Consider the following 18,047-nt stretch of genomic DNA (forward strand, 5'->3'; position numbering starts at 1 on the left):
CAGAGCCGTGGGAAGATGTTTTAGTTGGGGGGTGCTGAGGACCAAAACTTACCCCAAATATGCTTTTTCTGTGCATATTTCCTATTAATTAATATTGTCTGCAGTTCCTAAACTTTCCACCAGGGGGTGCTGCAGCCCCCTCAGCACCCTGGGTTCCCATTGGCTTGCTATTATTCACGGCCTATTAGTACGTTAATACATAATAGCAAAATAAGCAGCTTATCAATATCTGTACAAGCATATTCTTCCTGGCCTGTTGATTATTCATGCTTATTAACACCTTATTAATAATTAATGAGAACACCTTAGCATGAAGTGTTACCGAAATGTGTTCTGGGTAAGGCTCACGACCCACTGATAATGGGTCAGTTGAGAACCATTGTTTTAAGTAACTGTGAAATTGCAGTCTACTCCACAGAACTTTTTGTTTTACCTCTAAACTTTTGATGACTTTTAAGCAAGACATAATTCAATCTATTTTACCAACCTTCCTAGAGGAGCAAAACGTCTTTTTGAGAAAACTCTCGATTTGCTGCTGTTTACAATAGCCATCTTTCATGTTTCTAAAAGCTTGCATGTGGTACCTAAATTGGCCACCACTGCCAAAAAAAAATCCAAGCGATTTTGTTTTAGCCGTGACTCTGTTTGTTAGCAAAGCCAAACTCCACAGAACAGTCGCACAGAACAGTCCCGTTTTGAATTTTTTATTTCTGGCTCCCGTTGAACTGAGAAGCCGTTGGGGGACAGTGGCAGCACCATACTGGGCTTTCTAGCATGGGTGCATAATAATTTAGGCTATGTCCAAACAAATGTGTTTTGACTCCGATGAAAGCGTTGAAACTTTTGGAACGGCGGCCTCGCCATTGATACGAAGACTATTGGGCGTTTTTATTGAGTCGTACAAAGCAAAAAGCACACTGCACTAGTTTGGCCGTCCCACATGCAGTGAGACGGGGACAAAGATTCATGAAAGAAGCACTCAGGCCATGTCTGGAATTGTGGATTGCTCGTCGCAGAGTGAGCCATCCTCTCGCGGAAGCTATGATTTCTGTCAGGTGTGTCAACAACAAAATACCACACCAGTGTCCAGGCTTTTACTTTAGCTTTTACCTGGGCTTTATTCCAATAACCCACAGTTGGTGTTTCTAGCATGTTTGTTCAAGCAGCCAATCAGTTTTATAGCAGTTTGGTTGTTCTTGTGACATAGCTTCTTACAATCTGGAATGCTACACAGGCTGTGAAGGCACATTGCGAAACATTTAAGATAACACTGTTGCCAGCAATACAAACATGCTCGGGTTGACCAACTAGACACAGAAAATGCTATTTTTGCAGTAGGTAATCAAATAACGGATTTGAATGAGGAGCCAACTTTTTCTAATCTCAACATCTCCATAGAAACGAGCTGGAGACGCACCCACTCCCTGTAAAGTTACTTTTTTTGTGTCATTTTTCACCATAAAAGATATATAACAAAATAAATATTTGTATTTTATTCTATTAATTGGGTGAGATGTAGGGATGGGCGGATCGATACCACAGTATCGATATATCGATACCAAACGGCTACTTTTTGAGTATCGATATTGGGCAAAAAGTATCGATACTAATTTGCATATGTAAAAAGTAGGCGTGGCAGCAATTTTAAACATAAAAGGACAATTTACATCTTTGTTCTGAGCCAAAACAGTCCACAGCAGCAGGGCCAGCCATATCATTCTGGTTTAGATTCTGTCTGTCATTAAAGTATTAATTTTAAACTTATTATGTATTTAATTTCACATTAACATTGTATAATTAACCAGTTAAAGTAATACCATTTTAATGTACCTATTAATTATATAAACCAGTTTTAGAAATGTACATTGATTGAAATACATTCACTCATATAAAAATGACCGGTATCGGTATTGGTATTGGTATCTAGAAAAATGACCCCAAAAGTATCGGTATTGCATCGATTCCAAAAAATGTGGTATTGCCCATCCCTAGTGAGATGTTATGAGGTGTGACTTTAAAGGTGCATTACGGAACTTTTTAAACAGAAAAACTTGATATTTATGCGTAATCTACCTTTTTGTGACCCAAGGGCTGCATGAGTAGCTAGCATGAATTTGTAGTCCGGCAATTAACCGCATTTTACTTAAAGGTACACTGCATAACATTTTGGACTATACTGTTGCAATCATTACAAAACATGCTCCTAATGACCAGCTCGACAGAAAATGCTGTAAGAAATCAAAGAATGGATTTGGATGGGAACCTAACCTGTTTGAATCTCAAATTCTGCTGACTTTAGTCGACATCTCCATGGAAACGGGCTGGTGACGCACCCACTCCCGGTAAAGTTATGTCACGTCTTAGGAGAGCTGAGCCGCTCACAGCAAAATCACATGTTTGTTTGAGGTATTTTTTAATGCCGAAAATATCTGTCATAAAATAAAAGCTTGCATTTCAATTGAATTTTTGGGGTAAAATTCTACGCAGTGTAACTTTAATAATTCATGTTATTATCATACTTAAAGGTGCATTATGGAACTTTTTATGTGGATTTTTGTTTTTTTATTAGTGAGTATTTTACCTTTTAAGTGACGCAGTGGTTTGCATGGCACTTTGACTTTCCATCACAGTGGCCTCTACAACGCTCCAGGAACAATTGCTTTGTAGACTTTCTGGTGAGAAGGTGAAAACCTACCAGAAACTCTAAAAACGATTGATCCTGGAACGTCATAGAGGCCACCGTGATGGAAAGTAAAGGCGCCATGCAAACCACTGGGTCATTTAAAAGGTAAAGTACTCCCTAACATTTTTTTTTTTTTTACATAAAAGTTCCATTATGCACCTTTAAGTATAATAAAATGTGGTGAATTGCCAGACTACAAATTCCTCCATTGTGACTCTGTTAAACTGTAGCTCTTGCTGTTTGCCTCCTGCACAGTCCGGTAATGTTTAATGTGAAATGTGATGCGTCTTCTGATATACCCAGACCAAAACAAAAACAGAACAGACTCTTGTTTTGCCACATTTAGCTACACAAACCCAAACCGAGGCTCTGAGATCTATCTGTGAGTGGGACTGGCTGGTTGACACGAGGACAGGGACGGGAACAGAGAATCATTGAGTGTAGAAGAGGAGCGGGGAGACGCGGCACCGGGCAGATGGTAGGGCCGGACCGCCGGATGGGAGGACAGAGATGGACGGACGCACTGGGTAAATCCCTTCTGTTCCATCAGCAGAAGCCTGGTGGAGAGAGAGAGCACGCAAATGAGCCCACTGGACGCCACATGTTAGGATTTCATGGATTTTTTTCCTTGTTTTTTTTATTTTTTCATATTATGCTCTATTTTTGGCTTTTGAACATGCAGTAATGAATATGCGTATATGGAAAATGCAAGCACTGAAACGATTATGAGCCCAGTGAAGATGTATCATGGACTTCGAGTCAAGTCAAAGTCACCTTGAACCAAGTCGAGTATTCCTTTTTTTAGTTATTTTTTTGCCGTCACACTCACAAAATCAGCTTTGTTTGTAGAGGGAGTGAACACGCACCGACTCTGGTTCGCATCAACAATTCGTAACCAAACCGGGAAACAATGGAAGCAAAAATAAACAATCCCTGTTCATAAATCACGAATAGGAGAGAAAAATTGACAAGCAACAAACAGGGCCACGCACAGTACGTCACGAGAGTAACAGAGTGCAGATCGTAATTCTGTCCAACACTGAAATATCGCTCCCCTTTGGCTAGAGCTGGTACTGCACCGAAACAACCAAGTCAAGTCTTTAATCCTGTCCCTCGACCAACAGCATCAAAACTTCTCCTCTAAAGATGTATACTTTTTTGGCACCTGCTTTCGATTTTTTTGATACCAGTACTACCTAAAACTTTCCCGGTACCCCAGCCTTGTGCCTGATGCGATGTACCAGGGGTGTCCAAACTGCGGCCCGCGGCCCACTTTTAATTGGCCTGCAGCAAATTCTAAAAACATAATTGAATTCATTATTTAATTTATTATGCAAAATTCGAGTTTATTTAATTATGTCATTCCCTCATTAAAAACATGCCTGAAGTGTTGCCTTGGCACATTCACGTATTTTTGAGTAATCTGTAAAAACTCTGATGGCGGCCATTTTAGGGATAGGTTTGCCTGAGTCCTCCTAGGAACGCCCCCACCTCCTGGAGACGCCTCCGAGCTTTCATCACCAGCCGAGTAACCAACCACTGCTCCTCAGCAGAACCCCCTCCCCACTGATGCCACAGACAGCGTGTGGAGGGGGCGTGTCGGAAAGGCTCAGAGGTTCTTAAAGAGACAGAGGCCTATTTCAAGACATTCACTACAGCCATTTTGAGAGAGACATTTTATACAAGGCAGTTATTCTAATTTACTGCATTTACAGACCAACAGAAGGTTTGGTCATCATTGTAGTGAGATATAGACTGGTGCTGTGTGACTGAAAAAAGCATAATACCCCCTCTTTAAAGCATAGCATTATATGCATGCAAGTTGGTCATTTTTATACTCACTACTGCCACCTTATTAAACCTTGACTTACGCGTAACTGCAGGTTCTATATTAAGCTTGTGCATGACGCCACAAATAAACACCTTTTTGAGTGACAGTGCAGGATTTTTGAGGCAGTTGTGGTGAACAGGTCTGAACTCATTCGACACATTAGGACATTGCAGGAACATGTGGGGCACATGTGTCAAGGTCAAGGCCCACGGGCCACATGCCCAAGAGGTGATTTATTGTGGCGGAGTTATGGATTTTTAATAAAATAACCAGAATGCTCACTCCAGCCACTAAGGGGCAGCTTAAATTTAAAAAAGGAAAGATTTCCACACGTGTCCAGCAGAGGAGGCTGACAAGGATATAAACAGCATATTATAGCCATGTGGTAAATGGTATACTAATAGTATAATAGTAACTTACTGCCATGAATGAAAGATGACTTCATGTAGCACTTTGAGAAATGTGTGACACAGGCTGATGAAGCACAATGAGTGTAAACTGTTGTTATTTCTTAGGCCACAGTCCTTTACAATATATGCAGCCAGTGACCCTGCGTGGGGGCTGAATTTCGGCCCTTGACCCAGACGAGTTCGACACCCCTGATGTAAGTGATGAAAATACATAATTTTAACATTTAAACATTTAAACTCTGTTTAGTCGCTTAATAATTGAATATATATAAAATAAATTATAATCAACTAATAGAAAGCTATGATGAAGGCTGTTTTTTTTTTTTTTTTACTTTAAAGATATTCAATTAAAAAGCAGAGTTAACATTTTATTGAATTTTTTTCTTTAATACAATAGAGGTGAAGTCATATATCTGACCTCTACCGGGTGCGGCCCAGTTGTTGCCCTCAGTGAAAGAAGTTTGGACACCCCTGCGACCGACCAACAAGAAAATGCCCTTAATCTGCTTTTGAGCTAAAAACCTTGTTCATTACAGCGCCTACAAGTCCAAGTCCTCTGGTCTGAGCCTCAAGTCTAGTCACTGTCCCTCAGGATAAAAAAAGTCATCAATCATCAATTACGCCCAAGTCCTTGAAAGAAGCGTGTCGTCTTTAAACCCTCTGTGTGCGGTTCTCTCACCCTCGCACTCGAACGCCTGCAGCGCGGTGGTGTAGCTCGGGCCCAGCCAGGAGGTGTAGCTGCTGATGACCCTCTGCAGGTGGTGGGTGGAGTCGCTGAACATCAGGTCCGGTTCGCCGTACGCCAAAGAGCTGTACATGTGGAAGCTCCCGGTGGAGTTCCCGAAAGCGTTCTGCACGGGACAGGGATCGACATGAGGCCACTGCAGCAAACACTCGAGATTTCCGTAGCGTTTTTTTAACAAAGAAAAAAACACTATGGGCTTGATCCAAACTTTATATAAACTTAAAACATATCAAACAAACCAGTATCCTAAAACATCCAGTTAGATTTACAATATAAAGTCCAATCGATCAAAACAGCTGGACCATTCTGACTCAAAAAAGAAAAAAAAAACAATCCTGACACGTTGAAAGTTTTGCTTTTCTTGGGCAACATAGCATGTCAAGATTTAATTAATTGTCCAAAATAATGACAATTGTAAAAAAAAGAACACTATGAATGCTTCTAAAGTGAGAGAATGTCTGGTTGTGGCAAAGCAATTACTGGGATATCTATAAAAGGCTTTCAGGAGTCTAGTGCTAACTGTCATACAAAAAAAAAGTTGCAGATGTGAGTTGTTAAAAGCTAGCTATAATAAAAACAAAGTGGTCTATTTTCAGACTATTGATTTCATCCATTAGTTGAGTAATAGTCTGCGATGCTTTAGGTTTAGGATCTATGATTGACAGTTTCTTGTCTATCTCTTTCAAAGGCAGTGGAATGATGGTCTCAATCAATCTGTAAAGCACTTTAAATAAATAATAACACACCTCTGGTACCATATTACAGTAAGCATGCCCATGACAAATGAATTCCCTTCCTTTCCATGAAGCAACACCATAGACAAACCTCTAGGCGCTCGAGGAACTTCCAGACCCTGCACCTGTCGTCGGGCCGGACCACCACGGCGTTGGTGGGGACCACGGCCAGGTGGCACTGCTCGAACTCCTCTGGGCCCGCCTCAGTTCCATCAGGGCAAAGCAGCTTCAGGTCCTCCACCTCCATGTCCAAGGCCCAAGACTCCTGGTTCTTACCTGAACATGTGTGGGTGGGGGGGGGAGTCACAATCTGTAAGTGACCTTTTACTTTTATACTGATTATATATGAATGTATTAAGTTATTAATTTAAGTAGTTAAATGAAAAGAACAAATGTTAGAAGAGAAATGAAAGCAAGCTAGCAGTGGCTAAAGCTAGCGTCTCCGCGATGTGTGAAAATGATCACTTAGAAGCAGCAATAGAAACAATTACTGCTATAGTAAAAGTGGATATCAAGTTTATGGGGCTTAAAGCATCCATTTTGGTACCTGAGCGATGATATTTTACATTCTATCATTTGAAACAATGCAAACTTTCACAATGATCAAACAGCGTGGTTAGCTACTTACAACTCCAGGTATGTTTTTGACAAGGAACAACACTACAACTTGGATTAAAGCTCAAATTGTTGATTTAGCATGATATTCTTGTCTCTCCACTGGCAAACCAGCTGCCAGCAACAATTAGTAAGTAGTAATAGTAGTAGTAATAGTAGTAGTAGTAGGAGTAGTAGTTGTAAATGCCTAGTAGAGCAAAGCAGGGATTAGCGAAAAAGATAGCTCCAAACTAGCTTGTTAGGTAAGCTATTTTTATTTTTTTATTTTTACCATTGCAATTTAGGTTTGTCCTCTTTATTCCTTTTTCACCAAGGTATTTACAACAGATGCCCTTCCTGCAAGGTAGCTGAAGTGTCTTGCCCAGAGACACAATGACGGCGGGCAAAGTCCCTGCACTACTGTGAATGAGCAACTGCAGGTGTCGGAGCATGTTGCGATTAACTTATTAAATGTCCCTGAGAGTAAATACTACACTGACAGAAAAGACGAAGGGAGAGAGGGATATTGTACATCCAATTACACAATAGGAATATTTTTTTCACTCAAACTTGGCTGTAAATACTGTTTAAGTGGCGCTAGCCCGCAGTTAGCTTTGCCCGTTAGCTTGTAAGCTTCTTCTCCATGATTCTATTAGTGTGTCTTGGTGGTTCCGGTCCGGTGGCAGTCAAGTTGCAATTGCGTTTTTCTGGCCAGAGACACCGGGGGAGATGAAAAGACCCCCCAATCATCCCATTAACACTTGTATCACCCCCAGAGGGACTACAGAGAGGATTTATTAAGGTAAACAAGCTACTTAGTACTGCTTTAACACTGCGGTTCTGTATCTAACTGTCATTTTACAAACTCAGAACTTAAAATCCCAGTAAAACTCAACCCGTCTCTTAATATTTTCCCACATTAAACTAAAATGTGCAGCGGCAGCGGGCCCTCAGCGGTCTCATTCATCACCTCTCCCTTCCCGAAAACATCACATCCTTCTATTAAAGCGCACTTAGCAAATGGCTCGTGTAAGACGGATTCTGTCATTGGGCTGACATTGGCGAGAGGATAATGAATGTATCCCCGAATCACGAATGACTTAGGCAAATAGAGGAATGTAGCAGGGAAGAGTAAAGCCTGTGGACTAGCCGCAGGGTTGTGTTTTCTGACCCCTGTTAATTGCTGGACATTATTGACCATATGAAAGATCGCGCTTGGTTTGCCGCGTCTGTAGGTTCCTCTCCTCAGCTGTACAAGCGGAGCCTGTGTAGCGTGACTCCGGTAATGATCGCCATTAATTTTGGATGTGGCCCAAAGCGGCGCCATATGCAGCGAGTAGAGCAAACCAAAGGAGCCAGGCTATTTTATTCTCAATCTGGGTTTACACTGTGAAGGTTTGACAAGTTGAACATTTTAAACATTTGAGAGATGGCTGAAAAATCAACTCCTACATTTTGCACGTAATAAGACCTCATGGAGACAAGGTATTTTCTCGTCTGCATTTGACATCCTATACGGCCTAAATAATTGGCAGCCATTATCTGCAGGACGGTGCAACGGTAGAGTAGGAATGGACATTTGGCAAACTGCTGGAGCCAGGAATCAACCTCACGCTGATAAGGCAAGCGACGTGTGCTAGTAACTAAGCCCGAAGCTATTGTTCCGCGCAGGATTGTCACAATTGTTAGCGTCGTGTTCATAAAAACAAATGAATCCACTTTCAATCGCACCATTTCTTGATACACTACCCCGCTTGTGTATTATGTGACCTGCAAAACAAATCTTCTTCTGCCAAGTGACATTAAAGTGTAAAGGTTTCCAAGTAAATCGGATTTTGTACAGATTATGAAAAAATATATTGCTATCAGAGCAGCACAATTCATCTCAAATTGCTAAAACTGCAGAGATAATTTCCTCTGACAACAACAAAAAGTCTTATGAGGATTGAGGATGAGGCTAACTCGAGTTTAGATCTTTACAAGTATGAACTTTAGCAGTTTAGCAGCATATCTACATTTTCTCTTAAGTATGAAGCTTCTGGAGTTATTTAAAGGGACGCTGCGTAACATTTTGGACTATATTGTTGCCATCAGTGCAAAGCGTGCTCCTAGTGACCAGCTCAACACAGAAAATGCTATTACTGCAGTGAATAATCAAAGAATGGATTTGGATGAGGACCTACCCTACTTAAGGCGAGACACTGCAGTTGAATGGGGAAAAAATTTATATTTACAGATATCAATTTGAAACTGTTGCTGTCGATCACTGGCATAAATGTGAGAAAAAAATACATGTCAAGTTTTCTGTCATTTTATCTTTTCATATAAGAACAAGGTGTTTTATGCCTAAAAATGCCCCAAATTTCCCATCTTTTCGGCGACGAAATCTGAATAATGGATATAATAGAGCTACATTCAAACTTGTTGTTTCATTTTATTGATAAATGAGTTGCCAAGACTTTTTCAGAGGGGATTTTGGATTTCTTGGTTAGTTTTAAAATAAGCTGTTTTTTAGTGGAAAAATTTGTAAAAATGTAATTTTCGCCTTAATTTTTGACATTCAAAACTCAATAAATGGGGCTTAAGGGATTAAATAATAAAACATCCCTCTGAAAAAATCTTCCAAATATTGTTCAGTCCAAGGCTGGAAAATGTGAAGTCTTTAGGTCCGACTGACGTGGACATAGTGTCGCCACAATGACAGAAAAATGTGTTTGGAGAAAAAGGCCCTTGAAATTGTGTTCTCCCATATAAGTCTATGGGGGAACATTGAATCAGCGCAATATTTAAACATGTTATTGTGAAGATTAGGCATATTTTCTGTTTCCGGGTGAAAGCTTGTATGTTCAGAGACCAATTTGGCCCAAAACCTGAAAACTGAAAAAAATTGAGTTTTGCCTGTGGTGTCTCGTCTTAGGAGAGCTGAGCCACTCACAGCAAAGACACATGTTTGTTTGTACATTCATGAGGTGTTTTTCCAATGATGAAATAATCCATCATAAAATAAATGCTAGTATTTCAATTTTATTTATAAGTGAAAATCCTACACGGTGTGGCTTTAAACGACAGTGAAATGTTGTCTTTATTTCAAAATGTCATCATAATGGACACCGCAGTGCAAGCCAGAAAAATTGCAAGGTGGGTTTGTTTTATTCATGCGGTCCCCTTATAAGTATTGTGCAAGACTGACCCCCTGTGGTGCATGAGAGAAGTGCAAACTGGAAATGATGCACCTTCCTTTGGCAAACACTCACCGTCCATATTGTCAAACACCGTTGTGTGCTTAACGAAGGCCACGTCGCCGAGGTTCTCTGCCACGCACCTAGGCGGATACCAAATCAATTAGAGGCGTCAAATGAACACAATTGCGATGAACGGTTGCTTTGGAATCTGCCATTACATCAGCGTAACCCAGGAGACGGCAGTGGTCTCCCTCCAAGCCCTATTGTTCCGCTTACTCCATTTATTAAACCAACTTCAGAGCCGCCTGTATTCCCTTCTCAAATACAATTATGACTGTGCCGAGGGCTTGTACCGTACACACAGCTCCACTGCAACAATGTGACTGGAGCGTCAGAAGCAGCCGAACAAAGGGGAACAGGGCCATTTTAAGTGGCCGAACAAGGACATTTGTCAATTAAAAAAATCTGCCATTTGTAGGGATGTCAATTAATGATGGAAAAATGGGAGTAAAGTAAGAATTGTGTAAAGCAGTGGGACTCAAAGTGGGGTCCAGAAGCCCCTTGCAGGACCTCACAGGAAGTTCTAAGATTGTTTACTTATCAAACAGTATCAGAATGAGGTTTAAGGCGAGACACTGCAGGTGAATAAGGAAAATAATAATCATTTAGAGACTTTTGCTTTAGATTACTGACATAAATACAGTCCTGATCAAAAGTTTAAGACCAGTTGAAAAATTGCAAAAATGTACATTTTGCATGATTGGATCTTAGCAAGGTTCCGAGTAGAACTTCAATATGCAACAAGAAGAAGAAGAAGAAGAAGAAGAAGAAGAAGAAGAAGAAGAAGAAGAAGAAGAAGAAGAAAATCTGTGCAGAAATGTGCATTCAGTGTCATTTTCTGACAGGTTTCTCATGACGTCCTGATAGCAAAGGCCAAAAAGAATTCTCGTGTTGGTTGTTGAGCCACATGAGCAGAGCCTCTCGCAGTGCGCCATCACTGCTGACGTGGGACAAAGTAACAGTCATTTTGAATGTTTTAAAAGATCCTGAGGGTTATGGAACAAAAAAGTCAAGTGGAAAACCCAAAAAAATCTCACCAGCACTGAGCCGGTGTCCAGTGTCTCGAGCTGGAGCGTCAAGACACTGGAGCCGAATCCTTTTGATCAACTGAAAAAAAACTATTTCAGTTTATTTGTTGTTTGTAATAAAAGGTTCACTACATTTTTTGTTTTGTCTTACACCCATTTCTTCTTGTTGCATATTGAAGTTCTACTTGGAACCTTAGTAAGATCCAACCGTGCAAAATGTGAATGCCATTTTTCAACTGTTTTTAAACTTTTGATTGGGACTGTATACGGACTAAGTTTTTATATACAGTATTAAGGCTTGTTCTGCATGAAAATGTCCAAACTTGCCTATATTTTCAAGCCTGGCTATCGGCAGACAAAATCACAATATATTATAATATTATATATATATATATATATATATTATAATATTATCTATCTATATATATAATATTGTATTTAGTCTGGGGACCACCAATTCATTTTCTAGGAGAGGTGTGGTTTACGATTGTCCATAGTCGTTGATTGGGCGCTACGAATGTCTATCATGTGTGTCTGCTCGTAGCCGCAGTAAATTTTCAAGCTAAACTATCTAAAACACGGTCTAAAGCTTGATCGAAAGATGGCGTCGCGTCTGCTGCTGTCATGTTGGATCTATAAATAAACCTTTGTAAAAAAAAATATCCGTAAACAAAAGACAAGCTTCCGTATGTCGAATAGCGTATCATCGTCTTGCCGTCCCTCTTCTGTGATTTGCCCCAAATCCGTGCGAAGATTTCGGCCATGGTCCCCAGGCTGTTGTGCGGTTCGAAATGATTCGAGTGCACACACAGCAGCATGGGTATTCCCATTTTCAGCAACCAAATCTGAAAATTTGGTCGACCCATTATCATAAAGAAAACAATGGCAAAGTTTGATTTTATGTCTTTCTTTTGTTGATCTATTAGTGACAAAGATTTTTTTCGAAGCTCAATAACTTGGAGCTCAATAACCTTCAAAAATATTGTTCAGCACAGGACTGGAAAGTCTGGAGTCAGTAGGGTCCTAAAATTTGCATGCGCCTGTACATCACTGCCTTTCTTTGCCGCTGGTGTCTCCCACAAAGGAAATGACCATATTTGGACTACTGTGTCATCTCGGTCGTCTTTCATGCTACACTTGGGGAAAAGGAGGCAGTGCAATGTTGTGATGAGTTCCTGAAACACTACGCCAGGCAAGTCAAGAAAAAAATTCACAATAATAAGCATCGCAAAGGGTGAGTTTGGTCTATTTTGTAGCCTGCCATTAGAACCACGATGCTACCCCTCTACACTGTACCTGAGGGCCCCTGTCTCTCCATAGTGCCTCTCCCGGTGGTTGTTGGCACAGATATGGCGATCGTTCTCGTCCCCTATGCAGGCCTCGCACAGGTTCTTGGGGTTATTGCCTCTGGGGTCGTGCTGAGGGTCCTTCACGCCCGGCACACAGCTGTAACCGAAGAAGTTCCCCACGGCTGGTCCGGGACAGAAGGACAGAGTGTAGAGAGAGGACAAGTCCAATCAAAGAGGGCATTGATACTAGAATGGTTAGATTTTGATTGAAACAAGAGGCCGGTAGCCAACGCTCCTGTAGATTAAAGTTCAGGAAGTGTGAACTAGATAATTACATAACATAGAATTGGGGAGTATCAGAGTCTGTTTTGTGCAGAGGACAATATATGACCTCAATAACTGCAACTCGTGCAGCCTCCTCAACTGGGGTCTGAGCGGTGGTCTTACCTCGGGGGAAGTTGCACTGCTCACCCACGCTGATCTGGGACGTGTTGACCAAGTAGCCGATGGGGACGGTCCAGCCCACCGTGGTGCGTATCCCGGGGTGACACGAGCTGCGTTCGTGCATCTCCAGGAGGGACAGGTCGGCCGAGGAGCGCCTCGCCAGGGCCACCACGTAGTAATTGGTGCCGTCTACAGAAAGGGAAGTTGAGAAGCAACCAGAGAGCACGACCACATACTGTTAAAGTTGCGTACGGTGGATTACCTATTGCATTGTAAGACTCTCCTGCGGCCAGCTCCAGCCCGTGGCACAGCCCGGCAGCGTAGATGTCGTCGGCAGGCATGGACGCTGCATCTGCTGTCCCATTCTGCACACAACACACGTCAAACGAGATCTGTTTATTGATTCCTTTCCGATGCCATTTGATGATTATTTTTTTACGTACTGTTTATATATTGCATGGTCCACACTCAAGATGTGTCTTTTCGATAAAAATGTGACTGTCCGACTTACCTTGATTTTGCTGATACAGTCCTGGGTGTTCACTCCACGCACACACTCCAGGGTCCCTCTTATATTCCTGGCTGTGGCGTTACTGGCGAGATCCAGACACTTCAGCTCCTCTGCGTCGGATATCACACACCAACAAACTGCACCAAAACAGCAAGAACAGATGAGCAACACATTATACATGTAAGAATACGAGGAAGTAGTCTTTCCAACAGATGGTTATTCTGTGATCACTTTTTATATGCATAAATACATAAATAATTTTGCATGTTTTTGATCATTTAAGCAACAAAAAGAACAATATCCTAGGCCAGTTTATTCCACATTTAATTTTGCACTGCCATCAGACTCGGGAACATTAAGTAGACTCAAGAACACTAAATAACTCTGCCATGAGACTCAAGAACACTAAACAACTCTGCCATGAGACTCAAGAACATTAAATAACTGCCATGAGACCCATGAACACTAAACAACTCTGCAATGAGACTCAAGAACACTAAATTACTCTGCAATGATACCCATGAACACTAAACAACTCTGCCATGAGACTCAAGAACACTAAACAACTCTGCAATGAGACTCAAGAACACTAAATTACTCTGCAATGATACCCATGAACACTAAACAACTCTGCCATGAGACTCAAGAACACTAAACAACTCTGCCATGAGACTCAAGAACATTAAATAACTGCCATGAGACTCAAGAACACTAAACAACTCTGCCATGAGACTCAAGAACATTAAATTACTGCCATGAGACTCAAGAACACCAAACAACTCTGCCATGAGACCCATGAACACTAAACAACTGCCATGAGACTCAAGAACATTAAATAACTCTGCAATGAGACCCATGAACACTAAACAACTCTGCCATGAGACTCAAGAACACTAAACAACTCTGCCATGAGACTCAAGAACACTAAACAACTCTGCCATGAGACTCAAGAACACTAAACAACTCTGCCATGAGACTCAAGAACACTAAACAACTCTGCCATGAGACTCAAGAACACTAAACAACTCTGCCATGAGACTCAAGAACACTAAATTACTCTGCAATGAGACTCAAGAACATTAAATAACTCTGCAATCAGACTCATGAACACTAAATAACTCACAAATAACATTAAAAATGGTTGTGATACATGTATCGTATCGTATCGGAAACAATGTTTTTCAATACTTTTGAAACTCAACTCAGTGTAACAAAAATATATACAATTGTTTTTTTATTTACAGATAGTTTTTTTTAAAATCTAGACTTGGAGCTGATTGGTTGAAACAGAAGAGCCAGGTTTTTAAAATGCTTCTTCTGTTTCTCAAAAATTTGAAATTTAATTAATGCATTTTGCAAACAAAACTTTCACTTTCCTATTAAATTTCTTTGTGGTAAATTATCACAGTTTGTTATATTGGAAAATCATACATTTAATACTTTATGCTTTGGAATACATTGTATCGCAATACCTTTTGTATCGGGCCCAACCTATCGTACATATACATTGGATCGCAACAAAAGTGTAGCGTCCCAGCCCATTATTTAGACTTCAAATTATTTATTATTTTTTTTATACCCTTATAGGCGAATTATTAATTGGATCCTATTCTGATCCTGATGGGGATTTTGTAAAGAAGTAAACTTCATTCACAACACGCTTTTTGCAGACAGAATGTAACAAAGTGCTCAGAGAAACAACTCAAAAACGTGAAATTCAAGAAAGTTCAGTGACCACAGAGCAATAAGAAGGTCATGGTCAAGTCTGTGTATAAAGCACATTTACAAAACAGTCATCACCGCCCCTAAGTGCATTACAGGTACAGCGTGTGCAGTACAATAAACACTTGCTTTCAAATCATTCCAAAGTTGTGGTCACATAGAAATGGGTCGTGTTTTACGGACAGCGACAGGGAAATCGCTTGACCCTTATAACGATACATGTCGCGATAAGCCAAAGTAACATTTCAATTGTAATATCATGGAGCAAAACCCATGAACAATCGCTTACTTGGCTTCTTGCGGTCGGCCCTTGCAGACAGCAGCGGCAGCAGCAGGAGTAGACCTACGTGGACCGCTCTCTCTCTGTACCCCATCTCGATTCTGGATTCTGAACTATCCCGTTTACCTTAAGAAGAAGAAGAAGAAACCAGCAAGGGGGCGGGTCAACGGAAAAAAAGAGAAGCAGCTCCGTCCACCTCGGGCCCTTATAAGTTTGGAGCGGTGCACAGGTGAGAGGAAAGAGTCAAATTCATCTCCTGGCACCTCCTCCTGAGCAGATAATCCTTACCCCTGAAATCTGGAGATATACTATTTCCGTGCAGTTATCCAACAGGGGGAGGGGGGGGCAGACATGGTAGGGGGAAGCTGGGAGCAGGTAAGGTCACCTGGCACGCCGGGGTCTTTAATTAAAAAAGCCGTGGACAATGCGCCTCTATGTAAGGAGCAATGGATACAGGCTGCTTCAATCCACCGGAGATGCAGCCCCTTAGGTAAGGAAGGCAACCCCACAGGACCTCGCATTGTGTCCCATCGCGGGATCATTTCTCTGCAAAAAAAAAAAAACAACAACACGAAAGAACACATTAACTGTCATTCCATGTTGTCGGGAAGCGCAAACAGTAAACAAGAACATTTGAGAGGCTGCGGGGTGGTGATTTGGTTGTGGAGAGCAGATTAGCCCGGTTAGGGGAAGGAGATTAAAGCCCATATTGGGTTGCGTTCACCTTTAGAGAAAGAAGGGTCTATTCACAGGGTCAGCAATACGCGATCCGCCGGGACTCACAGCACGGGGCTCACGGGAACTGGAGCAAGCGAATGGAGCTAATGAGCGACGGGCATAAGCACAACATTAGTCATTTATAAGACAAAGTTACTGTTCCCATAGAAAAATGTGTTCTGTGCATTTGACACATTGACAGGAGCAGTAGACAACGACACAGTGACCCGAGAAACAGCTCTGGATTGTAAGTGTAATAATATACTGTAGAAAAAATACATTTTTACTTCCACTTGAAGGCTATAATAATGAAATCATTTCATCTGAATATGTTTTGTCTGAAGAAAAGTTGGAATTGCCTGCCCAGGGACTGCAGGTGGAAATTAGTATTATAAGTGCTACAACCTCAATCTGGTAAAATGCATGTCTCCTTTTCGAGTTTATGTATATCGTTCACTGTCCCTGTTCAAAAATTTAAAAAAAATACAAATTTGAAGTTGTGACATTTTTTTCTCAGGGTTATTCCGTAGATTACAGTGCAAGTACAGTACTATGCAACTTTTTATGTGAGAATAAAGAAGTTATTTGTGCGTTTTCCACCTTGTAGTGACCTGGCGGCTGTATGAGTGGTCAGCACATGTCAGCATGGCACCTTTGTTTTCCATCATGGTGGTCTCTTGGACGCTCCAGGATAAATTGTTTGGAAGGTTTTCACTGCTGACTGGTTTTCACTGCTCTCGCCAGAAAACTTATAAAACAATTGATCCAGGAGCGTTGTAGAGACCACAAAGTCGCCATGCTGACCACTCATACAGCTGCTCACGCAAATATCAGCTTTTTTATTCTCGCATAAAAAGTTGTATGATGCATACGAAGGAGCGGACTTTCCACAAATCTGGATGCAACAGAAAATATCCTATTGATTTTTAGCATTGATTAGAAAAGTTAAAATATTAATAATCAGCTATGTGTTAACTACCAACCATTGTGCAGGTTTTTACAAGAAAGATAAAACTCAATACTTGAAAATACAACAAAATTAGTTTTTAGTCTATAACATTTTAGACAAATCTTCTGTCGCACTTTCGTGCCTACTTCATAGCTACTTTGACGATCTTGACAAAAGGAACACTTGTTACTAACATCTTGATAAAAAGGGGATATATATATACATATATATATATATAAATCCATTAGACTTCTTGAAAAATACAATGTTATTACTCAAAGTTCGCAGACCCTTGTGTTACAATAATATTAATATATAATAAAGCAGTTTTGTATTATACAGAGCCCCTGAAGTGACCCAAAGCCGTGTTTTTTAAACTTTTTGGAGCCAAGGCACATTTTTTTCATTGAAAAAAATCACAAGGCCCACCACCAGCAACTCTGTAGCCTATATTTACAATATAAAGTCGTTCTCATCAAAGTGTCTTGAATAGTATCACAATGCCACTGTCACACCTGTCGCATCCATGCATCAGTAATTCACTTGTCTCAAAGAAATGAGCCACCTGGGCCACTTACTGATATGGAAGAGTATCACATGGTTACTCTGCCGATCACTAGACATCATAGGGACTGAACAACAGCACATTATTTGGGGATAATAATTCATTTGTTTTAAAAAAAATATATTGGATAATTTCCCAAGGCACACCAGATAATATCTCGCGGCACACTAGCACAGTGGTTGAAAAACACTGACCTAAACAGATAATATCGTGTGCTCAAAAGATCATTGATTAATACTTTTTTTTTTTTTTTTGTGGCGCAAAAAATAAAATTGGAGCACTCGATATTTATATATATTATAC

General features: G+C 40.8%; 1 protein-coding gene across 1 annotated transcript; it reads right to left on the reverse strand.

Moving 5' to 3' along the window:
* Positions 1-3,060: 3,060 nt before the first annotated feature.
* Positions 3,061-15,614, reverse strand: otomp (otolith matrix protein). The gene is made up of 9 exons (XM_079573858.1): positions 15,523-15,614; positions 13,512-13,648; positions 13,263-13,365; positions 13,004-13,189; positions 12,564-12,738; positions 10,252-10,319; positions 6,495-6,679; positions 5,604-5,775; positions 3,061-3,240 (listed from the first exon to the last, which is right to left on the reverse strand). Exons 1-9 carry the CDS (start codon positions 15,605-15,607, stop codon positions 3,230-3,232), a joined length of 1,122 nt encoding a protein of 373 aa, XP_079429984.1. The 5' UTR covers positions 15,608-15,614; the 3' UTR covers positions 3,061-3,229.
* Between the last annotated feature and the right edge of the window lie 2,433 nt (positions 15,615-18,047).

The sequence above is a fragment of the Gobius niger genome (assembly GCF_951799975.1).
Source record: "Gobius niger genome assembly, chromosome: 16".
Lineage (NCBI taxonomy): Eukaryota > Metazoa > Chordata > Actinopteri > Gobiiformes > Gobiidae > Gobius > Gobius niger.